The sequence below is a fragment of the Phalacrocorax aristotelis genome, chromosome 1 (genome assembly GCF_949628215.1).
Source record: "Phalacrocorax aristotelis chromosome 1, bGulAri2.1, whole genome shotgun sequence".
Taxonomy (NCBI): domain Eukaryota; kingdom Metazoa; phylum Chordata; class Aves; order Suliformes; family Phalacrocoracidae; genus Phalacrocorax; species Phalacrocorax aristotelis.
In genome coordinates, this window is record NC_134276.1 from 97,458,782 (window position 1) to 97,484,628 (window position 25,847).

Below are 25,847 nucleotides of genomic sequence, written 5' to 3' on the forward strand. Positions count from 1 at the left end.
ACTTCGGACTCCCAAATTCTTCTAAATGAGAAAAATAAATGAAACAGAAAACCAATGCAGGCGATTCCTATAGTGGAATTTAACAGCAGGGAAAAACACAAAAAACATATTTGGAAATCAGGAAAAAAAAATCACTAAGTTTCACAGTGGGGGAAACAAACCTTTTGCAACCATAATCTCAAATATGAAACTGATTACTCACCAAATAACATGTTTTCTGGCTTTTCTTAGCTATATATATACACATATGTAGTTAAGATAACTATAAACTTTGAAACAAGTCAGAAGCCATGTTACAAAGCAGGCCATAGTAAACAAAGTTATCTCTTTCTCCCCCTGCACCATTGCCCTTTTCTCCCTAGGAGAAGAAAGGATCAAGCCAAAGAACATAGGACAGTTAAAGTGAAGAACTAGATGATGAGGTGAGGATTAGAGTTTGATATAAAGAAATTGCCAGTGTTCTTTCCTCCTCCCCACCCCCGAAATACAGCCTGAAACTTAGGGTATGTTTACATTTTAAATAATGCTTTTAAAAATTCCTTTTTAAATACAGCATATTTTCCTCAAGGATTATATTAAAACTTTTCAAAGCTAATGCATTTAAGACATTTTAAGCATTCATTTACATATAAAACTCTGCCAAATCCTTTCCCACAAGCTTAGCTGAGCGAATTCTTCCAATATTTGTGTACATTTCAATGGTGGCATGTGACAGATCCTGTTTAAAAGAAAAGAAACTATTATAAGCTTTACATATTTTTAGTAGCTACATGGTATTTCACAAACTCATAGCCAGTAAGTAAGTTACTACAACAAAATGACCAGAATGAGTCATTTTTTAGATTTCCCCTTGCCCCCAGCACACATTACAGAGCAGTTTTTAACAGATCATCTTCACTCAATTTTTGCAGTTGGTCATTATCCCACATCTGTGTTATAAATAGCAAAAGAAAAAGGCTATTAAAACTTAGATAAGGCAACTCAAAACCACCAATAGATGAAGCTTCTATTTCAAGCACTTCTTTACACTTGAATCCTCATGTCTTTTTCTGAAAGCTCCTATCTCTCAGTGACTATAGGCCGTTTGATCATCATTGCAGGATTGCGTAGTGTATCATCCCAGGATACACCACAGGATAACATATTTAGAACAATATCAGAGCTTGCCCCAGAGACTCCCACTTAATACTTCAGAACCAGATTAACTACATACAGAACATGGTACATGATTCTTTTACTAAAGCTGCACATAATACCATTAAGTATATGAAAGTTTGCAGTATGTAAACAACTAAATGCAAAATTCTAAATTACAATCAGAATAAGTATTTTTGCAAGAGTGCCTTAAAGGAATTTTGCCTGAAGCTATGCAATGCCAAATTGGAAGTTTCTCAGTCATCTTTAATCTTCATTTCCAATGCAACAACAGTCTACATGTCACCTTCCTCACCTTGCAATAACAGCAACAAATCTTTCTCACAAAATTAGTAGTTACAACACACACTTTATACCACCAAACTTTTTTCTCAAGTATAATCCCCAACCAGATACACAAAAATATTTCACATCATATTTACAAACCCACAGCTTCTTCTGACTGTCAGCAGCCTTCCACAGAAGCTCATTCTGCTTCACTTAGTGTACTGAGAACTACTCTATCCTTCAAAACAAATTGCTTAAGAGCTTCCAACTGCCTAAATATTTTGCAGAGTATCTGTTAGAAAGCATCTATTCCTATGGGGCAGGAAAATTACCTAAAATGAGCTCCCAAAGTCTTTCTCAGGCCATTTTTTATGCTTCATATAGAGAGCCTAGAAAAATCACATCTTTAAGAACTCACAACAATATCCTACAATAAACTAAGTGATCATTCCTTAACCGATCAGTATAACCAGAGAGGTCTTAGACACCAGCTACATATACAAATGAAAAGCTACATTCCCCCCAAATTAAGGTACAAGCCAGCACGCTTGTTTGTAGAAGATTTGACAGTCTTACAAAAGATTCTGAAAATTATTGGATGAGACAAGCCATTGAATGAGAGCAAAGCCTTTTCTGGTAATAAAAGTTCATCGCTTCTTGCTTTCAAGGTGTCTGAAAAGCTGCATTTTACTTTCCAGACTCATTAAAATTTGAAACGCAAATAAAGTATCTTAGCTGTGTCTGGAAATTTTAACTAATTCTATGTTGTTCTCCACTGAATACATGGGTAATATACAGGCATATATGAATTATATATATTTATGTGACAACTACATAGAAGACGATCTTTTATAGTGTATCTGATATCTGAATTTCTGTTGCATAAGAGTGCAGTCAGAAATACAGCCAGGAATGGCAATTCTTTCATTGGCAAACTCTGCAGATCCCACTTAGTTTCTTAAATTTAGGAAGATACTGATGAATTTAGCTGAGATCTTCAGGTGCAAGTTGGAACTGAATATGTAAGAGGAGCTAGCAGTTCTGAAGATTTTAGCCTGGGTCCAGCTATCCAACTAGCTTTATAAAGAAATGAAGTATAAAAATGAAACCTGGTATCTCCAGATGAAATCTTCTGGGACTCTTTCAATAAAACTTTGTAAAAATAAATACCACCTAGTTTTCAGATTTTTAAAAAATTTGCTCAGTTTTCCTCCAACTTTTCCCCAGACAACTGAAAACTTTAATAGCAGTACTGCAAATGTAAGAAATTCCAAGGGAAAATTATTTAAGGGCAAAAAAATCCCACTCCCAAAAACCAAACACACTCTTGTGACAGTCAGGGTTTTTTTTGTTTTATTTCATAATCTTTTATAGAAAAAAAACAGAAGATCATTACAATGGCTCCTCAGTAAGGGAGCTGTCAGGAAATAAACATGCATATTAAAGCACAATGAGAATTCTAATGTTTCAATCTATGCCAGCTCCAACTCTATTATCCACAGATGTCCTACAGTTCATATAAAAAAATTAACAGTATAACTTAAACCACATGACACCCATTGCAAGATGCAAGTCTAAACCATTCAAAAGGAAGCTGAATTCACACATCAATATTCTTCTGGGGAAGATCAATTAATTATGAATTTGGGATAGCAGAATATGATAGCCATGACATTGGCTTTTTTAATAACTAAGTATACATACTTACAGGTAACAACTTCCAACTCATAACTGTAAATATTAAAGTTAATCCAAATACATGAAACTTTGGGCCCATACAGGGTTCCAGTTGTAAAGCAAGACAGCTCTGCTGTATTCAGTGTGTAAGCAATAACCTTTGATACCAAAATACAAAAATACAGATTTATGTCCTCAATTTTATCTTCTCAGGTTTGAAAATTTTGGGCCTATTCAATCTAGAATGAAAGCATGCAAAACTAATATAAATAACTAAAACTCATACTTACTAAGTAGTGTTTTTCAAAAGCTTCTACAGATGATAAGGCCTCTTTAAGTTTCTTATAAGGGCTCTGTGATGCATTGGCTTTAAAAAAAAGCAGAACAAGAGGTGTCACTTAAAATAGGAATGTATTTGTAATAACACCCCCCACCACCACTTTCTCCTTCAGTAGAAAGTGGAGAGAAAACTAAGAACTCATTTTGTGTTGGAAATGTCACTAACACTCAGAGACCGATCATGAGGTTCTTCCCCAGGCTCTAAAATAAGATCAAGAAAGGCTGTTTCACAACTCTGTGTGTGCATGCATGTGAGAGTGATGTTCAAGGTAGCAGGGTAAAGGTAAAGAGCAATACAGTAACTGTACTAACTTCTCCACACAGTATGTCATAACTTTTTTTCAACTTAGAAACACATACAATTGTACTTAAATATCACATTGTGCTAAGAGAATATTATCACAACTCCCCACTGCTGGATTTATCAGCGTGACAGATAAACTGTCATTTAAAGACATTTTACTACTTTAAACAATGCACTTCAAAGGAGAATGGCAAGCAAAACCAAGGTTTTGTCTGAAGTAGCTTGCTCAATTTAAAAGTCTTTGCCAGACCAAATACGTGTCAATATCTCTAGAAGAAAAAAGGCCCCATTTTAAATAAAGACAACGTGCACCACAGCACTGAATTAAGAATCACACATCATCATACCTACAAAAGCAAGTGACCCGTCAGCCTGTAAGCTAATGCTTCAAAGATACTAATTGTTCTAGCATATTTAACATCTGAAAGCTTCTTCCTTCAGAAATATCTTTGTGAGTGATAAAATCCACAAGGAGTAAATAAATTTGATTGTTCAGCCACTCTAATACCACTTCAACTCAAATAGTATCACTTCATAGCTCCAGCTGCACGTTATCTATTTGCATCAGAACAAGGATGCTCCATTTCTTTTTCAAATAATTATATTTTGAATACTTGTCTGAAAGTACTAAAGACTTTATTCAAAACCAGTACTGTTCAAGACTATTTACCTAAATGTTGATAAATGGAGCATTAATGGAAACACCTTTACTTGCAACAGCAAGGAGATGCATTGATAACTTAAAGCAGTAGACACACATGAAAAGAACTCACGTGAGATAACAAAGCTCTATCAATGTTTATATATAATGTAGGGATACTTGGAAATTGTTATTACTGATGTACTTATATGCTATGTATTTAAGACAATGTCAGTTATTGGAAAGAATGCGTACATTCCTGGTAATACCTGTTTCAGGGCGTTCTGCTCCCAACCCTGCTAACAGATCGACAGTTCTGTTAAGGTCTTCTGAATTGGGTCCCTTATCTGACACAAGTCCACACAGATAACCCAGAGATTTTAACTATAAGAGAAACCAGATGCTTGTTTTTAATAGGCTACAAAACCAATATAAAACTCCTTTTATTCTATTATGTCATTCCTACAGTACAAGACAATTCCACTGCTGTCATATTATACTGCTTGTAAGATCTGTGTTGAAGTTGTTTCATGGGAAGAAAGTAGAGAATCTTTCAAAAGTAACTGTTATTCTCGCAGCAGAAAATAATTTTATTAAGAATTAAATTACATATAAGTTACTGATGCACTTGATACCCAGAAGTGAGCAGAGAATACTGTCTTAAAGAAGTTCCATTCTTTTGGTCATTTGGTTAATTTATTTAGAATAACTCAACTACCAAGGCAAACCCACAAAAGAAAAAAAGGTCTCGGCTTGTCATATTACTCTACACAGAATAAAATGGGGATGGCCATTAACTTTTTTTTTTTAATTCCACTTTATTTTGTCACTAGTTGCTAAACTTCTTTCATTCAGTCTGTTCCACCTTACTGCTACTTGTTATCCCACAATTTTTCCCTTTATCCTTTGTGTTAAGAAGAGCTATGAATTGGAGGAACATTTCCAACTCAGGTACACACCTTCCACAGAAACATGTAAGGAGCATGGGAAGAATCTGATGCACCCATCACCACTTTAAACAATTCTTTGTTTCCTTTATTCTGCTCTCCCCCGCACCCTTTTTTTTTTTTTTTTAAAACAGTAACTCTTCAAGGTGAAATTATCTTTCTATGCTTTTGCACTAAGAAAAGGACCTCCTAGGGTCAGCTAGAGGATTCCCAAGTCTACTGAAATATGAATGAAAGATGATTAAAATAAATAGAAAATATTCTACTGGCTATGCAAACAAGAGGATGAGCTTACGCTACTCTTCAAAAACATTCTTGAAGATCACAGTATGCTGTTTCAGTAGTTTCTGGAGTTTGTCATCTTTAGCAACCTTAGACACCACCTCTTTCATAGAAATGGAACAAGTTGAACTTGAGAAGGCATTCACGTGATTAGGGAAGGGGCTTAACCAAACTGAAAAGACTACTTTACAACTTTTATTTTATGGTGAGGAGCAGTAACTGAAAAATTGCAAATTATTACTTACTTGCCTCTTTCACAAGCCGCCAAGGATAATACCTTCACTGAAGTTAGGGGTCTACTACTACCATACTAGCATACTGAAGAAATAAGGAACTGTATAAACAGATTGCTTTAATCTCTATGTATAATGGTAATTGCATCCAAATCTGAGCAGCTTCCCCTGCTATAACTGAGATTCATGGTTCTTCTTCTCAGTTGACATGGATCGAGTTAATTCTGGATTTTAATTAGATAGTCATTATCCAACTAGTGGTGAGGGAGGGGGGGACAGACAAGGAGTTGAACACACCCTTGTTATTCCCAGGCCTCACCTGACAGTGGGAAAAGTGAATATAAACCTGGATGTCTCATCTGGACTAAACTCAAGACAATATACAGAACCCCTTATTAAATTCCACACTAAAAAGTACAAAATCTGTTCTACAGAACAAATAGACTACTTCAAAATTGTAATACCGCAACTGCAAAACATCATTTGCTCACCTTCTCAGTGGCATAGCTCCACAAGCCAACTGTGTGGGAAACATTTGCATCTATTTGAGCCCTATCACAGCAGCCTTCTATTCTTTGTAACACTTCCAAACAACTCAAAAATACCCAACAATCCAAAGCTCCAGGAGGAACAGAGACCTGAAGATGAACAGATAAAATTAGCTGGGGAAATAAACATTAGTCAGATGAGAAAATACTTCAAGCAAAATACTTTTCTTGATACACCATAGCAGAGCCTCTTGGAGGAGCTTACTCTAAGAATACATAAAAAACAGGCCAACTCTCACTACCTCTTGAATAATTTACATACATTAGTTCATGAAACAAGGACAGCTAAGCAACTAAATAGTGATTATATTAACTATATTTGATACACCCAAGAAGGTGAAAGAGAAGGAAAAGGGGACTAATAGGTACTAGGACTCAGAAAACATTCCAAAAATTTGGAAGCTAAGCCTAAGGAAAGCAGAATTAGGAAAAATTTCTGTAAATATATTACTACTTTCCTAAGGAGACATCAGATCTGAGACTGAAATTAAAAGTACAATAAGTATATTAAAAAAAAAAACATAAAAAAAGAAGAAATTAGTCTAAGTTTGCTTCGCAACAATAAGTTTGTTAATCAAAGGATAAGACATCTGCCACAGACAGCTAATTAAAGAATGGAGATACAACCAACCAACCAACCAAAAAAACACAGAAAGGAGAAAAAAACACACACAAAGAAGGGATTATCTGTGTAGGACATGATGAAGACAGAGTTTGATACCAGAGTATTTCAAGAATCAAGATAAAGGTGAGCATAACTAAAGATCACAATAATGGTGTCTCAAAGTCCTGCTCATAAACAACGTGAAAACATTCCTTTTAGAAAGACTATGAAAGTCTTGAAACCCGTAATAAACTAGGTATTTGACTAATGTGGTAGGAAGGCTCAACATGCAAGCACAATGCATTTGGGAAAAAAAAAAAAAACACCACACCACCACACACACACACACACACAAAAAAAAGCCCAACACCAAAAAGCACCCTGAATTCTGAAAGAATTTTCAGGAAGATCATAAAAACAGAGTAGTTTAGATTTCCGCTATGTATTCAGTGGTGTCAAGTCATATTAGGAGGTTTGCCTGTACTAAGAACAATGATCACAGCAGGGGTAACTACATGGTATGCACAAATAGGTGTCACTGCCTCACAGCCTGAACACTTGTGTTCAGTTTGGATTACCACTTCAAGACAGAAACAGCAGAAATAAGAGTGCAGAGAAGAGACCCAAACATTGGAGGCACAGGACAGAGCTGGGGTGGAGCAAAAGGGGAACTGCAGGAAGTACCTTCAGAGATTTAGAAGGCTGCATGTTATTTATTTTGGAAAAAAAAAAACCACCACAACACACACACAGAGAACATAATATCTATGGGAATTACATGTTAGTTTTAGAATACATGAAGGTGTTAGCAATGCAGATTTTCTGTTTTTAAATGCAGATGAACAGATGGAACTTAGGGAACTTACTACCACAATGTCAGACAGGCAAAAGTTAGCGGCTACTGTTATAATAGCACAGACAAAACTAACAGAGAACGAGACACCCACGGGATTAAGGACATAGATGAGTCACAAGATGAAATCCAGAAATATTCTCATGCAGACTATGCTGTTCTTAAAGATGTATTTCAATTTACAGACATCTGTGGTCGTACATGGAGGATGATCAGTGTACAACATCCCTGATAAAGCCTCTTTAGAGAATTAAAAAAAAAAACAGCAGAAACTAAAGTATGGAGGGAGGAGGGGTAAAGCACGGAGGCATGCAACATGACAAAAAGCTTTGACCTCTGTCACTTGTTTCCATCTCTTTCTTTTGCCACTGGATGAGTTGCAGACACATGCATAACACAGAAGAGCGTTACGGGGCACCAAAAGGAATCACCAAGTAAGAACCACAGAAGGCGATCAAAGCAGCATCCAACTTGCACAGCAGTAAGAAGCCCTGCTGTAGATAGTGTTTCTAGTTCAAAACTGCTCTCTGTTACAGATGACTAGCCTGCGTACCAGCATATTAACCTCTCTGCCTTATTTTCTTCAATATAACACTGTTATAGATTTAAATCATGGGAACTATAGTTCAAGAGACTGGTAATACATCCAGGAAAGAAGCAGACAAATTACCTACCAGCTTAAGAAGTTAACTTTCCAGGTGCAGACTAGAATACTTTAACTAAATACAGGTTTGGCTTTCAGATGTGATGTCTCCAAATTTCTTTCCAAAGACATCCTCATGATGAAACATTCAACGGTAGCATTGTTACAATCTGTTATTACAGCATCATTTTGATAACTCACAGACAGTGCTTACTGTATTCTGGTCACCAACATCTAAACTTCAAAAATCTTGTTAGATCACCATTGGATAAAATCATTCACATAACGGAATATATTACACTGACTCACTTCTAATAGCTTGAGTTCTTGCACACAGTTGTGAAGAAGCTCCAGTGCTCGCTGGGAAACCTCCCATGGCCTCTGCAGGAAGATTAGTAACGTGCACTGGCGAGAAAATAGGTAACTACGCAAGTCCAGTAGAGTAGCTTCTTGATTCTGAATTAGCTCTCTCTTCTCCATGTCTATTGGTTTTCGGAGAATTAAACCATTCCAGCTCCTCACTGGCTGGCAAAAAAATGTCAGCCAGTTTGCACCATCTAAGTAAATAAAGTTAATATCGAAGAGTCAACCACTGCCTTCTATCAAAGCCCTTCTTCCTCCCTCCAAGGTTGCGAGCTGGCTTATTCTTTCTAAAGTTTATCATATGGATAAATGACTTAAGATATTAACTTCAAAAACAGAACAAAACAAAACCAGCAGAACCTTCATAGCTAAGTAGATAACTGAACCTCAGAACATTCAAACCCCATAGGCATTTTGTCTTAATTGCATATTTGTTATTAGTATAGTGGCAATCAGTTTGTAATGTATTTCTTAGCAATTAAGGCTACCTGAAGTTCAAAACAAACAAGCTTTATCTACTTAAGTATTTTTAACTCAGCCATCCTGGATAGATGTGCCCCCACTTTCAGGTGTAGCATCAGGTACAGTAAGGACAAATATATTTCACTGCAACTACTCCTGCACCGTGTTTTTACCAGATTCATAACACATACCTGATTAAAGCTGATATATAACATATGCTTTACCTCATTAAAAGAGTTTACATTTATTTGATACTTCTTGCACAGTAATTTTTCTTGAAGAGAAACTTAAATTTACTGTAGCACAGATTAAGCACGTATTTCTGTTCAGTTTTGTAGTGATTACCAAATGTCTCATGTAATTTGCTGAGGAAAAAACTGAATGCATTTCTCCAGGAAGCTCTTTATTGAATAACTTAGCAGTGAGCTGTGAAAACAGCAACTGCCTCTCAGCCAGATCAATACTTATATAATTACAGAGTTTCAGGGCTCCATTTGTAACGATCATCAAGAGCAAAATGCAGGTTTTCATTAAAAATTGCTTCTAAGCCTCAGAAATGAAAACCAAAACTTCAATAGACTATAACTGATGTAAACTTGAGCCTGGATACATCATAAAACAAGAGCACAAACTGCCTAGTGCATCTTCACTGCAATGTACCATCTTTTTCTCTCATGTACGTGCATGGTACCCAAAGCACTGGGCTGTTCAGCAGAAGCATAATGAAGAAATTAATACACTTAACATTTATTTAACATTTTAAGATACTTACCACCAGCCCCAAAGTTGACAACGTATTGAGAAAACAAGGCATCCAGTTCATCATACTGCACTAGCGCATCCTCAAATTGTTGCAGCATCTCAAAGACGAAGGCCAGTTCTTCCTTTTGACACACAAGCAATACAAGGAGCATGTTACTATACTACTAATATCTGGTATTACAGCCTGCCCCCATCCATACATAGAGCTCTGGGAACTACTTTTTCCAACATTCTTCCCCTTCCAGTAGTCACACGTATAGAAAAACCCGCCTTCGTAGCAGATGCACCATTTTTCCCTAACACAGGGAGGTTCACAAAAGAAGATTAAGTCATACAGATATGCCAGTAAATTCTGTTGAGTATCTGGATCTTGATTCACTACAAGATATTGTTCATATATCTATTAAAAATTTGAGTTTAAAAAAAAATTGCTGAAGACTTATCTCCCATAAGATTAATTTTTTTCCCCTCTGTTTACATTGTGAAGGCACTAATTGCAGTATCAATAAAGGTTCAGTTGTACGCAGAGAAAAGAGCCAAAGTGGTAAGTAGAAAAAGTCTGAGAATTAGATATATTGTATGCAAGAGGTAGCGCATGAAGTCAATGGAGACATGAAGATGAGGTGGAATTGGTGCATAGAAGGGCACTGCACAGGGACCAGAAAATTCCAAAGGAATCAAGACCTTTAATTCTATCGAAGAAGAGTTTCTTGCTTTTCTCTATGTCAGCTAAAACAAAGATGTATTTAGAAATATAAAAAAATTGAATTCAAGGCATTCTTTATATGGAGCACTTCAGACACTTTTCTAAATATCACCTCCACACATACTGATAATAATCTAAAGCAAGAAAGCATAGCAACATTCCTATTAAATACCAATTTCAAGTGGCAAAGGCACAGTAATGGGACATTTACCCAAAATTCAAGAGCAACTACTAAAATGCTTTATTGATGCAATTTGTTTGCTTCACTTGAGGTTTGTAAAACTTTGACAAGCCTGAGAAGATTCTGCTTCTGTAATAGCACTGTATTACAATGTAACACAAGCCTGCTGCAAACAAGATCTAAAAATGCTGCTCTTCTACCAGTTTTCATATTTCCTGCCCCAACCCTCAAAGCATGAGCAGAACATTAAAAGGCACCAGAAAGCCAACCAGAAAAAAAAAAGCCATTATTAAAACTAAGACTCAAGTACTTTCTTCAATAAAAAGAGACTCTTACCTGGACCATGAAATACTCGCAGAAGCTCCACCCTGGCTCAGTCCTCTTTTCTCTCAGAGTTCTCATGTCATCTTCAAACTTGCCTAAGTTTTTGGTAAAAGACATGAGAAGCAACGTCCTGAGTTTGGTCAGGAAGGCATTCCAAGATTCCTGAGAACGGGAAGAGTCTTTCAAAGGGTCAGAAAGTACGACACATCTGTAAAGAGATTGATGAATATTATTTTTGAGGAGGTAAACATAAAATTCACATATAAATGCACAGCTGAAGACTGTGCATACCTGACAGATCCAGAGTGAATAAAATTTAGTTTTTCATTCAACACTAGTCAGAGGTAAAAACTAAGGTTGAAGGTTATGTTTGTTTGTTTGGGGGTGGGTACATTGGAGCTTTTTGTCTGGTTGGGTTTTGATGGCTTTTTAAAAACTTTTCCATGTACGTTTAAGTCTGTGAATCAGTTTATGAGAAGAGTTAAGTGTTTTCCACATAATGAGTACTATAAAGCTTTACTTTTTTTGAAGCAAATACATTTTAAACGTAAGTAATGCTGTAGCTATTCAAGGGGGGGGAAAAAAAAAAAGCTTTCTTAGCAATACAAATCAGCAGAACAGTAATTATAGTTACTCCTGGCAAGGATTATGCAAGAACAAATGAAGAGCCATTAGATCACATATAGTCAGCCTTTCCTAAATAACTTAAAATAATCCTCCATAATATAATCTTACAGTGTCTCAATTTGATTTTACACATCCTATGTGCTAAAACTTCCCCTGCTTTTCTCAGAAAATGAATAAATAATCAGATTCCATTAATTCACAAATAAATCAGCCTTTTTTAGAGCATTCTATTTCCTCAGTTTTTCTATCACAATTTAGTAACATTCAAAAAAGTAGTGATATCTCTTAAAGGCAGGAAAATCTCTCATCCAAGTAAAACACCATTTCTGGTTAGAAAAGTCTTCTTACCCTATAGCAAAATAATTAAACCAAGCCAATCAATCACTTAGAAACCAAAAGCAAACTGAATCAGAGTGGTCCAAACTATTTGCCCAAATAATCCAGTAATATACCAAACACCGTCTAGGTACAAAGAAAGTGCTGCCAATGTAGAGCGTGTTATAACATGCTGACCTGCCAGTCACTGTCAGCTCACACCAAGGTACAATGAGTGCTTCCATCTACTCTTTTCAGCTTCATATGTTTATCCTGTCATTCATTCTTAGGGGGAAAATCTCCTGTTTAACGTTAACTCTTAAGGTTAAAAGACAAAAATGTAACATATAATAGATTCAGGGCAATGTTTCAGAATAAGGAAGACACTACCTAATAAAGTTGGTTTCAAATTAAGATTTGTGTATTTTGTTGACTTCAATGAAAGCAGAAACAGTTTCATATATTCATTATAAATTTTTCTTAGCATAAGAACATCTGAAGAAACTGGCTTTAAGTTATCTCATAGCAAAAAGGTGATTAAGTGAAAGGCAGAAAGTACAATGGTAAAAAATAAGCCCTGTTGGCTTCATACTCTCCTCACCTCACTCCCACTACCTGTAGTTCTGGTAACATTTTTGCAAGCACCTGAGCAAACAAAAACCCCTGAAGTTCTAAAATCTGATTATTACCACACTGTTCCCCTTAAACCTCTCTTAGCTAGGAGGAGATACTTGAAAGCTTTTTGAAACACATTTCAAAGCCACCATGAATCGAGGAAGAACTGAAAATAAACTTCTCCCTTTATTGCTTGCGTCAGTCTTCTTCAAAGCATAGGTCTTACGGTACCATCAGTTTGAATGCTGGACATCAAGGAAAGTCCTTAAGGGAGCAAGGAGCCCATTACATCAGGAGCTGAGTTTTTAAATCAGCGCACTAGTCAAAAGGTTAACACCTTTGCAAGCAGAATGCTTACCTGTCACTTTGTTTGTTACAGAAGTCATTTCTTATTTTATCTACTATAGAGGTTCGGGGAAGGATATTTGTTTTGTTCTTTTTCTTGGCATCACTCTCAACTACCACAATTAGCCAGTCCACTGAACTGTGCGCTTTGAGAACATTCTGCCACTTGGTGATGTCATCCTTGACTGTAGTTTTGTACACTTCCGTGTCCTGGGATGAGAAGTGGTGAATCATCAAACAGACATTCTGAACAATTTCAGAAGGCAAATTTTGTTCCAACAGAAGACAAACAGAAAGACATATCAAATAGAATTAGTGAAAAAAAGTTCACTACTGAAAGAAATCAAATGAGGTGAAGTGTAGTAAGGTTTTGGTGTTTGAATTTAATTTATTTCTAGTATTTTGATTAACAGTAAATCTATCTTAGTATTTGGTGTATTGTCATTCTTTAGATTACTGAAATTAAGATTCTTAAACATAATTTAAACTCTTACTTTACACATTTTTGACCTTTACAACAAAAACATGTTTGAAATTACAAAACTGAACTGTTTTATTCTCGCACAGTACCAGAAGGGTGATATTTGTACCTTTGAACACTGCTCAAATCTTAACCTGTTTAAAAGCTTTTTCATAAAAATCAAACCACGAAAGTGTTGTTTGGCACTTTTTTTTAAGCTTCTGTGTTGGTTTTAAACTGATCGATTCAGACAACTCTTAAGGCTGTTCTGGATACTTTTTGACTGGTCACAGATCAAATGTCACCTTTGTCCTTCAAGTGGGTAACTAATTTGTAACACGGGCCAACCAAAAGCAGTGAACTGTAGATAAACAGGATTAAGACATTCCAAATCTTGCCCAGTTTAGATTGCGGACACATACTAATACCCAACAGACATGGAAGATGAACTAAAGAAAAAAATATGTATCTTAAGATTTAACCTCGTGAATATATCATAACTGAAATACTGCGGCCACGTTTCTGTATTATGAAGCAAGTGTGCTGTACTACTGCAGTAACACTGTCAGATCCTATTTTTCATTACAGAAGTTCTGAAAGTAGGTTATTCAAAAGCCTGTTCTCTTAGTGTCAAGCAACATTAGAAGGAAATACGGCTTATGGTAAAAAGTACTCAAGCTAAGTTTTGCTTCCAATAATATTGGGTATGCATGCTGATGCAAGCAGACTTAATTGTTCAAAGAAACACGAAAAGCAAGTGACAAAAAACAGAGACCACAAGTAGAAAGTCAAAACTATTTCATTTTTAAATCTGAGTACTCATTTTTTCACAATGTTTTCCTGATACTTACACAACATTCTGTCCAATAAATATGAAGAAAGGGAAAAGTCAAAAGGGCCTTGTTCCCCTCTTTGGGTAGTAGCTCCTCTTTAAACTGAACAAAGTTAGATTCTAGATGAATCATCTTCGGAGCACGGCCGTAAGACCTACAAAATTTAAAAACTGAAATTAGTGGATAAGACGTACATAGAGGAATACAAAAATGAACGTATGTTTTGGGGAAGAGGAATAAACTGAAATACTCTGGTATTGGAAACTCACAAACTATGCTTACTGCAGTTTGTATAAAGTTAGCTAAATTTTGGTATCACTTGAAATGCAATAGATGCTCCTTTTTGGAAGAACAGGAGCTAGAAGCTTTTCAGCTTTCATTAGAAGATGTTTCTGCATCTCCAGGACCTCTAAAAGAAAATTCCCAAAATACTTTTTTTTAAATACGAACACAGTGTGTCATACCAAACTTCTTGCACAAAAGTACATCTAATTGCACATAAGTTTTACCTATATTCTCATTAAGAAGAAAGTATGTCACTTTCAGAGCATGGGTGACAAAGCAAATCAAAGCGCACACCAAGACAAACCCACAAACCACAAAACCAAAAAGAGAAATACAGCATTACTATCATTTTTCTTTAGGTGAAGTTCAACATAGCTGAGTGGAAATGATCATCCTGAAGAACATGTGCCTTGACTATCTAAGCTTCTCAGAGCACAACATATACATACCTTCTCAAGTCTAAAAACATGCACTGAAATAGTATCACAGAATAAAATGTAAGTTTACCTCCTCCATTCCATGGGTTCTCTAGGAAGCTGCTGAGAAAGCGTAGGGTATAAGGAAGTAAACAAATTCTGGTCTCCAGCACCTAGAAGTGAAAGGCATTAATCTATCATATTGTGCAAATTTTAGAAAAGAGATTAATAAGGTATATTATTAATGGTTTGTTGTTTCAATAAAAAGATGTAATTTTGTCTGCTATATGGAAACCAGAGTCTAACACTGAACTACACTTTTTAAAATCACGTGCTCTCTAACACTATATCAAGGCACATAATACATATGCTGTTATAACTTCCTATTGCTATTTTCCACAGAGCTACATAATCCACATACCAAAGAGAGTATCATCCATATAGCTGGTCCAACTCAAAAAACTAAACAAGGAGCTCCATAGCCAGAGTCATTGGCTAAACAAAGTATATTTTAAACGCTCTCAAGAATTTGGCCTTCACAAACCAGAATACTGGTTAGACAGTGGTTCACATCCCTTCTGTAGCTGGCCCTACTGAAACAAAATTAGCACTAGCATATGTTCTGTGCTTTACTGGGTTTGATTCCTCTCCAGTATTCTGGGGCTGCTGTTAACACTGAGCAGCTTCCTGCCGTCTGCACTGTTCTTGCTGCCTTCAGAAACATCAGGTCTGTTAACATGTTGCAGGTCCACTGGAGCTGGCCCTACGCTGACACACAGATCTGTGCCTAGGCTTTAATCACTAGGGCTAAGAACAACAGCTGTAAATGCAACACCACTGGAGCAGCTAGCTACTTGCATACAAGACAGAACAAAATGTAGGGTGTACCATACAGAAAAAATATGTTATCAGTAGCCTATGAATATCAGTTCTTAAATTCTGTTCTTTTCCTTTGCGTACAGGGAGGACGTGACAAGGAAAACACAGGCTTAAAGTTAAGTTCTTCAAACTTCTGATGGTTATCAGCATCTTGGAGCAAAGAGATGGGAAACTCTGGAACAAGGTACTATGTCAGACATGTTTGAATCCAAACTGACCAGCCAACCACACTAGCCAATGCATAACGCCCAAACAGTCTTTCACGATACTTCAACAGAAGCCATGGCATTTGATGACTGCCAAACACACGTATCAGAATGAGAAGGAGTAAGGTCAAACATATATTTGCCACTGCATTTGATCATAGCTCTAAAATCTGTTATGTCACGTGCACTCTCTAAATTTGGGAGAAATAGTTGGCCCATACTAGTTTAATGGCATTGCTTATTAAACCCCTCATCTATGTGCTGCCCTGAGTTATCACAGCTATTTCTCCCCTCCCTGTACTTTCTCCTTACTGCCTCATCTTTAGCTGGCTGCCTTCTGCTCTACCAGAGACTGCAATTTAATCCTAAAAAATCCTTTATTTCCTCCTACAGAGACTCTACTTTTGCCCCACCCTTCCCCAGGATCTCTTGAGCTGAAGAGCTACATTTTCCAATTAAGATTTTAACAGGCATCTAGGTAATTCTGCTGTTTCCTGGTAGTTTTCCACCTGTTTCCATTTCACAATCATCTGCCATTGAACAGCCCAACCTGAATAGAAAGAAATTCTTACCTTCCTGTGGAACAGCGAGCTAAGGCTAGAGAAGAACCTGACATCCTTTCTTCTGCCTCCTACCATGCAACCTCATCTCCTGACACACTGCCAGGCATTACCTCCATAATAGCTTAGTATGCCCTAGTTTATCTTGGGAACCCTTTTCCTAGTCCACTCAGCTCTTCCCAATTTTCTCATATATACTATTTTGATTATCAGCCACTAGGAAAATTCTATTACCACACAATAAAAATTAAAAAAAAATAATAAATCGGATTAAATGCCAGAACAAGCAAAGCCAGCTCTTCTGATGTCCGACCACAATAGCTTGTGATACAATTCAGTGATACAATTTCCTAGAACAGTTAAAAAAAAACCCATAAACTTCACCTTCATCGTCTTCTGAATTACATATACCATAATAAATCTTATTTAAGACTATAAACAAATGTCTAAAATAAATACCGAAGCAAGTGTTAGTCATACTGTTAATGCTGTCTTATACCATGTTACAACATCTCTATGAGCCAGGCCATTGAGAACAGTCAACTGTTCTCAATGTGATCAGTTGCAACTCACAACTGCCCAGAGAAAGGGAAATATGGCTTAGTGATTTAGCAACAGCACAATGTCCACATCAAAATGATAGCCCATGAAGCTTGGAGCCTGAGTGAAAGAACAAACTATGTATTTTACCTCTGGAGCATAACAAAGTGCTTTCCATACTGCACCAAGAATTCCTATGTATGCTACAAAAAAGTTTCAGAATTCAACATCTTGAGTAAAAAGGGCTACTCCAGAACACAGAGGAGCTAGTAATTTATAAAGTTTAAGCACCCTGCTATTCCAGACAACCACATCACATTATCAGCTTAAGAAAGAATCACAGAATCCCAGGTTGGAAGGGACCTCAGGGATCATCTAGTCCAACCTTTCTAGGAAGAGCGCAGTCTAGACAAGATGGCCCAGCACCCTGTCCAGACAACTCTTGAAAGTGTCGAACATGGCCAAGTCAACCACTTCCGTGGGGAGATTATTCCAGTGGTTGACTGTCCTCACTGTGAAAAATTTTCCTCTGGTGTCCAATCAGAATCTCCCCAGGAGCAACTTGTGCCCATTCCCCCTTGTCCTCTCCATGTGACTCCTTGTAAAAAAGGAGTCTCCATCTTCTTTGTAACTACCCCTTAAGTACTGGTACATGATGATGAGATCCCCTCTAAGCCTCCTTTTCTCAAGGCTGAACAAACCCAGCTCTCCAGCCTTTCCTCCCATGGCAAGCTTCCCAGTCCTTTGATCATCTTGGTGGCCCTTCTCTGGACCCCTTCCAGCCTGTCCACATCTTTTTTGTATAGCGGGGACCAGAACTGTACACAGTCCTCCAGGTGTGTCCTGACAAGTGCTGAGTAGAGCGGGATGATGACTTCTTTACCTCTGCTGGTGACGCCCTTTTTGATGCAACCCAGCATCCTGTTGGCCTTTTTGGCAGCACGCTGTTCGCTCATGTTGAGCTTTCTGTTCACCAGGACCCCCAGGTCCCTTTCCACAGAGCTGCTCTCCAGCCAGGTGGATCCCAGTCTGGGCTGCACTCCCAGATTATGTTTTCCCAGGTGCATGATCTTACACTTCTCCTTGTTGAACTTCATAAGATTCTTGTTGGCCCACTCCTCCAGCCTATCCAGGTATATTCATTTTAAAAACAGCCAATTTTTCCTCCTGCATTGGTTTTCAGGGCATATACAAAACATGTAAGAATGTGTTTCAGGATCAAGGCCAGAACAGACCTTCAATACAAAATACATTGGGTATTTTGAACACAGACCAAACATCGCTACCACTTATTGCAAACACCCAAAGTGCTATACCATTTCAGGTTCTGCTTGCCTAGACCCTGCATCTACTGTAATCAGCACGTTTGACCTGCTCAAGTCGAGGACACTGAAAATGAAGTTATCGGCAGGCAACACTAGCACAGCACTGACACAGGACAAACATCAAGACTAGTTAGTAGTAAGGACCATAAAATTGCCAGGATGCACATTAAATTGTTAACTGCTTGCTACTGGACTGCGGGGAGGGAGGGGAATGCTTCACAGCAAGTAGACAAATAAGAGCACAACCTTTCCAAGTAACAATAAAAAAGCCCTGAAAGATGACTAGTTTTGGAGTGGTGTTGTGCAAGATTCCTATGACTCAAGAGACCTTGAGCATGGTAGAACTCATTTTGTTCTCTACACATGCCTCTGAGGCATTAGTAGTTGCTGCATCCATGATCTACTTTCCGAAATATATATTAAAAAAAAACAAACTCCAAACCACACCACTACAGAAATTTTTGCTTGTATCTAACTGAATTAAATGAATTCTGAACACGATGCCACTCCGACTAAGGGTGGTTCTGTATGTGAAGTGGTAAAGCCTATTTTAACTAACAAAATAATAGAAAGCAGTAATGCTCAAATGATAAGATGCTAAATAGAAACACTTCTGGACAAAGGGAAGAAAGGAGAAAGCACGTGTTTCCTTTCTTTCCACATTATGAAGTTGAGAAGGCATGCCTTTTGCCACTTATTTAAAAACTTCACAAACAAATTAAGACAAACAGGTATCTGTCCAGGCATCAAATGCAAATAAAGCAGCAGAACCTTAAAAGGGTTTTATGATAAGGCTTAATCAAACACCGAATCAGTGTAAGTTAAAAACATTCCTATGACCTTCAAAGACCTGGTGTCCACCGAACTGACATCCACAATGTTAAGATGGCCAGGTCAAGCAAAAGAGGAACAAAACTTACTCAACTGAATCTTGACTGTGAACCTGGCTGCAAAAACTTGTTATGTAAACCAGTAAAGAATGTCGGTATCTTTTGTTCAAGGACAGGCTGTATCACTACATAGTGGCTCATAACCATAAATCTAATCCCGAGGAAAAACTCTGAAACTAACGTTAGCCAAGAATTGAAGTGGCTACCTAATGCCAAAACATCCTTTGTTTAGGTTATAACATAATGCAAAGGTGACCAAGTATCCTAATCAAAACAGCTCCAAAAGAAAACACCAATGTTCAAACTACTATTTTTTAGAATTTTATGCTATTCATCCCATATTTTTCTTCTCTCTGTTCTTTCCTCCTTGTCTTCCTCCCTGACATTTTGGTAGACCAAGTTAACACAGCCATCCTCCTGTCCCTCCATCCCTATCTAGGACACTTGTTCTGCTGCAAGGGAATGATATGAGAACCGGAATGACCACCTTACCAGGACTCGCAAGAGGAACACACACTCTTTGGGGCAGCTGTCTGACACAAAAGAACCATCCAATATTGACTTTTTTTAGTTTGATGCCTGCCCAAAATCCCCAAGAAGCTACTTTTTTTCCTAACACTTTCCAAATGTCTTCAATGTTTATAGGTTTTGTCACTGCAGATTCTGAATATCCCACAATTATTTTTTTTTTCCTGTAGAGGAAATTATCCCAACCCACTAACTACACAGGCAGTGTAAAACAAAAACTCCTGGGGTCAGATGACTAAAGCAGACAAATATTCTTCTTTGATACCAATGACAAACTCAGTCAACTGAGATAAAAGGCTTCAAATACCTTTAAAAGAGCTCAACGCCAAGACTACACTTTGGTGTGGTTTTGTTTAGTTTTTATGCCCAAATATCAGTCACAGGTAACCTTTCTGATCCCACTTATTTTTCTGCTGGTAAAAAGTTCTGCTGTGAATCTTTTTTTATTATTCACTAGCCTATTATAAGTGGCTCCACCAGAAGTTTTGGAAGACTGATGGGGGTTTTTGTATTTGTTTCTTTTAAAGATTGTCCTCTTCCCACCCAACCCAGATGCATGTTCAAAGGAGGTCTAAAAACCAAAACACAAAACAGTGTAATTGATGTATAAAAACCTTAGCTGATTCACTAGAAGCCAGCAGAAGAAAATCCTTTTAGTGAAACTTTACATTTTTACTTACTGCTGCACTACCAAATCTGTAAAATAGGGGTTAACACTAACAAGAAGATGCTGCTGCTTCTCATGACATATGTAATCAGGTATTGAAGTACAGAATAATATTTGATCAACTACATGATAGTGATGACTTACAATGCAGACAAGAGTCCTATTTGAGAACAGGGAAAAAGAATATATAGAATATAGTTGTTTAAAGGGTCTCACTAGCAGCAAATCATTCTAATCACTTGGGCTACCTGCCACTTCCTGTTGGCACATTCTTTTTTATTACACTTACCTACTAGTAACTTTTGAACTAGAACTTTTGAATCAAGCTCTTCTAGTCCCCAAAAAATATTCTTAACTGGAAGCATTTATTTTTCACTCCAAAAAGATGCAAAGTTTTTCCCACCCACCCCCTTTTACTTTTATTAACCTTTTCTGTTTAAGCTGCTCTTGTAGATATTTGCAGTTGTTTTCCATTTTTGGGCCTACAACAGTTTTGCTGATGGTTTTGCTCTTGCTGTATCACAGCACATTCTGAACACGGACTAGATGAAAGTGATGCATCCTATTCTCTCCCAAGATTTATATATAAAGTTCATTGTACTAAGACAGAGTATTGACAGTGAAAACAAATATGCACACACACAATATATATATAAAGAGATACTATAAGCTGAGAAATATTCAACAACTGCATGAAGATAATTACATATGAAGAGCTTGGCAGGAAAGCTCTGGAAAAACTTTTTTATTACTTCACTCAGCAGGATTGTCTTCAGCCTTCAACCTCCTCTTCATATAGGTAGACAGAGCTAGTAATTTAAGTGCAAACCAGCTACAAAAGGGCAGCTTCTTTAATCAGAACACTTGGTTGATACATACGTGCAAAAACATTATATTAAAGTTCCAGAGACTTTCTCAAAGTAATATTTCAAATAGGACTCGTAAGAAGGAAGCAACATTGTTTACGTTTCCTAGGAAAGTAACCTGAATTGTTTTAAAGATTATATTAAGTCAACATTGCAAAGAAGCTACCCAAGTTCAAGATATCTGATGCAAACGCTCAACTTACCTCTTCAAATAAAAAAAAATTAATGATGCTAAAAATAGTATTTCTACAGCAGTGAGAAAGCCAGAAGCCGACTCAAAATGCTTTGTGAACATACAAGGTCTGGTAGCAATAAAGATAAACTGCTACAAACTTGAATTGAGAGTCTACGAGGTAACATGCCAGAGCAAACATAACTGCAGCTGAACAGTGAAACTCCCCAGTGGGTTTACAATCTAGTAAGACCGACAGTACAAAAATGTGATTCAAACTGATTTTGAAAAGAATCATCATGGCACTCCGTCCTAGCTGACAACAGTGATTTAATACTACATGGGATGCTTCCATCTTGAGAAAAGGAAAAAAAAAACAAAACCAAAGGAACAGCATCTTTCCGTGAACATACTACTTTTTCCACGCTTACAAAATATGGTTGTCTGCTTGCCTGGATAAAATTTTTTGAGAAGTTTTTGGTTAGACAGTTTGTCTAGCTGAATTCTATTAACCTCAACTCTATCAAAACTACCAGGTTTAGCGAGTAATACAGTTACCATAAATACAAGGCCAATGCTTCCACAGACAAATCCTGAGGATGAAACTATTAAGTCACAGGACTAACACGAAAAGGGTAGCGACAAAAACTGCATTTGCAACTGGCATCAAATACACAAGCCACGTGGAAATTGCCATTTTTAATCTATAGGCTGAGCCCTGCACCTACATAGAGTGCCAAGTTCAGGATTGTACCATATACAGCAAGTAACTGCTGTTACAACACAGACTAACTCGCAGATTTGAAAGCATAACTCTCTTTACCAAAGAAGCATTCCTTTCAGAGTACTGTCAAATTTATTTCAAGTAGATAAAAACATTTGTTTACAAAACATTTCTGGTATGCACAGTGTTAAAAACAAGTTCCATTCCAGACAAAAGTCTCTCCTCGGTTCTCCCTTGTTAAGAATAAACCCTAAGAGTTAACAGGAATATTTCATGATACAAATGTTTACCCGACAGAGATTAAGCTAAATCTTGTAGCAAAAGGAAATACTTATGTTCTGAGACACAATCTTAATTAACATTCACTCTTCCCTCATATAACCAAAAACTAGCCATCCCTTTGCAGGTCTGTTTTCTCCCTATGCGCATCTGCTAGGCAAGGCAGTTATCCCAGACAAATCCAGCTGCCTGAAATCAGAACCACAAAACAGAAGATCAACTGTATTTGTTGGACAGCTTCTAATATTGTGGCTTTGAGCGCATTTTCCAACAAACCGATGCCGAGCCAACAATTCTTTCCCTGGAAAGCCAAGCTTCACCTCCTCATTAGTCACTGGCAATATAATGCTTAGAAGAGCTTTTCTTCAAGTAAGTCATTTTTGTTGAATGCATTTTTTTTAAATACTATGGCCTCTTAAGTACTCCACTTCTCTGGACAGAGAAAAAAGGAAACTAAAACAGCTAAAGCAAAATGCATTGCCCATTAAAAGCAAATGTTTTAGTTTAAAATAGCAGCAATCCACCCCTACTACATTCAGCAGAGATGTCATCCCTGAGCACTTAGTTCAAGTGGCCTTATTTTCTAGATTAGTTTGTCTCAGGCCAAGCCATTCTAGTCCATACCAGTACATATACTACTGTCATGCTTGTTCGCAGCACCAGAAATTATTCCTTTAGTCCAGGAGCAAGGCATATAAATGATACAGAATGTTCACCTCATATCTCATTTGTAAGTACGCAACCATAAAGTATGATCACTCGCTATATGAAATTAATATTATCTTCAGTATCAGATAATTGGGCTTGACTGAAATCTGATTAAATTTAACATTTGGAATTTTGAAAATTTCCTTGCACAAAGAGGCCAAAGTTCTTTTCTGCATTCACCAACAAAAAAGCAAGCCTGAGGTAAAACTGCAGGTACTTCAACAGACAGAAAGATATGTTACTTACTCAAATCGCATGGGATCAGTAAGGACTGATGTGCACCACCACCACCCCCCTCCCACCACACACAGAGCCTCTCCAATTCTGAATACGGGATAAAGCCAACAAATCTAAAAAACAATCCACTACAGCCTGAACAGTAGCATAACACCAACAAGGAAGGCAACAGTATCCTTCAGATGTTTCCGATATGTACATTTTTCTGACTTTAAACCTGAAGTGAAATGGATTTCAAAAGTCTTGAAGTAGGTGAGTGCAGAAGATTCAACACAGATACCACTGACTTCAGCTAATGAAGTGCATCCAAAAAAAAAGTCTAAGAAAGAAGAAAGCACATTTATAAAATAGTTTGAAGAAAATATACATGCGCAGAGTTCTATAATTATATAGTTATGATGTTACAGTTGGATGTTTTTTCTAAATACCAATATTGGTCTAAGACCTTAAACATCAATAGATGCTTACTTTGTAATAAGACAACACACACCTGTGAAACACTTTCTATTTCACGTGCACTTAAAGCATTTCCAGCATTTTGCTGATAAAGTGCAAATATGTAGTTTGTTATGTCACTGATTGAGATACTTTTGACCAAGAACGAACAGCCACTGTTTAACTTTTGTTACAAAAAGAAGCAGAACTCTCTACGCTGATCTCATTCACCTCACTTTTTTATTAAGAGCACTATCGACATCGCTCATGTGCTTCTTTTAAGTGAACTTTGGGCGCAACCCTCTACACCTGGAAGAGCAAAGGAGCCGATGTTTTACACCAGGACCAGGGCGCACACATCCCAGCTACCTGCCTCTGACACCTGAAAGAACTAGTTCATCGCTGGAACAACACGATCCAGTTTTGTTAAATAAACTGCCTCAGAGACGAAACCAAAGGGCAGTAAAGATCAAATCGTAACGTCAGTGGGAATCCATGGGTGGGAACCTCCCCTCACCACAGAGAATGTCTTACTTCTTGCATCTTCTCTTACACGAAGCAAAACTATACAAAGCTCGCCGGCAACAAGTTTGGGGTTTAAGATTTGTTGTTGTATTGAGTCTCTGCCCCTAAGCACCTGTAAGCACCACATCCGGTTTTGTTATTTACCACAGCCCTGAAGCATAAGAGAAACAAACCCAAGTGTGTTCGCTCCCATTAAAAGGGGGGGACCCGGTAAAGGGGCAAAACCCGCCATCGGAGCCCCCCGTACGGCGCCGCCTCCCTCAGCCCCGAGGGCCGGCACCCGGAGCCGCGGGCAGCCCGCCGCCGCCTCGCCCGCTCCGGCCTTCCCGCCCTGTCAGCGCCCCGCTCAGCCCCGCGCCGGGCCGGGCCTGCCGCCGCCGCCGGCACCGGCAGCCCGCCCCGGGCCCGGCGGGGGGCACCGGCCGTGGCCCCCGCACGCCTCCGGCCGGCCACTGCTCACCCCGCCCCTCCCCGGCGGCCACCGTTAACGCCCGCCCGGGGCCGCGGGGCGCACTCACAGGTGACGATGGGCTTGTTCTCCATGGTGTAGATCACCGGGGGCTTCTCCCTGCCCTCCTCCTCGGCGGCCGCCGCCGCGGCGGGGTCCATGAGCGGGCGGGGTCCTCAGCCCCGGCTCCCCCGCCCGCTCGGCTCCATGGAAACAACGCCGCCGCCGCCGCCGCCGCTCCCCCCCCGCCGGGGGGCTGGGACAGGACGGGCCGCTCCGCCTCGGGGCCTGCTGCCGCCACCCCCCGCCTCCCCCCACCCCCTTCCCCGCGTCCCCGCAGCGCCGCTCCGGAGGGGAAGGCGGGACGGCTCATCCGCTTCCTGGATCACCGGCCGAGCATTACCGCTTCCGGGGAGCGCCGCGACCCGGCGGCGTGGGGCGACACCGTCCCGGGCACAGCGCGGCCGTGCACCCGGAAAACACGGGTGGGAGAAAGGGGAAGCGCGGGGCCGTGAGCGCCTGCGCGGGGCGGGGTGCAGCCGCCCGCCCCCGGGCCGGGGCCGGAGCTGGGGAGGGGCGGTCGCTGTCTCGGCGCCAGCGGGGGCCGCAGGGCGCTGCAGGGAGGCTGGCACCGCAGGGCGCTCTGAGGGCGAACCTCAGGGCGAAGAGGAG

At 38.8% G+C, this 25,847-nt stretch overlaps 1 protein-coding gene across 2 annotated transcripts in view; it reads right to left on the bottom strand.

Moving 5' to 3' along the window:
* The window catches only part of TRAPPC10 (trafficking protein particle complex subunit 10), a 43,898-nt gene extending 18,433 nt beyond the window's left edge, over positions 1-25,465 (bottom strand). For both annotated transcript variants that reach the window (XM_075098659.1, XM_075098651.1), the window contains exons 1-11: positions 25,246-25,465; positions 15,278-15,359; positions 14,504-14,639; positions 13,206-13,402; positions 11,303-11,498; positions 10,090-10,201; positions 8,802-9,049; positions 6,336-6,482; positions 4,652-4,766; positions 3,390-3,466; positions 627-718 (exon numbers count right to left, since the gene is read on the bottom strand). In XM_075098659.1, the coding sequence (XP_074954760.1) occupies positions 627-718; positions 3,390-3,466; positions 4,652-4,766; positions 6,336-6,482; positions 8,802-9,049; positions 10,090-10,201; positions 11,303-11,498; positions 13,206-13,402; positions 14,504-14,639; positions 15,278-15,359; positions 25,246-25,336 (1,493 nt within the window). In that variant the 5' untranslated portion in view covers positions 25,337-25,465. The remainder of the gene's footprint in view (positions 1-626; positions 719-3,389; positions 3,467-4,651; positions 4,767-6,335; positions 6,483-8,801; positions 9,050-10,089; positions 10,202-11,302; positions 11,499-13,205; positions 13,403-14,503; positions 14,640-15,277; positions 15,360-25,245) is intronic.
* Positions 25,466-25,847: the final 382 nt, after the last annotated feature.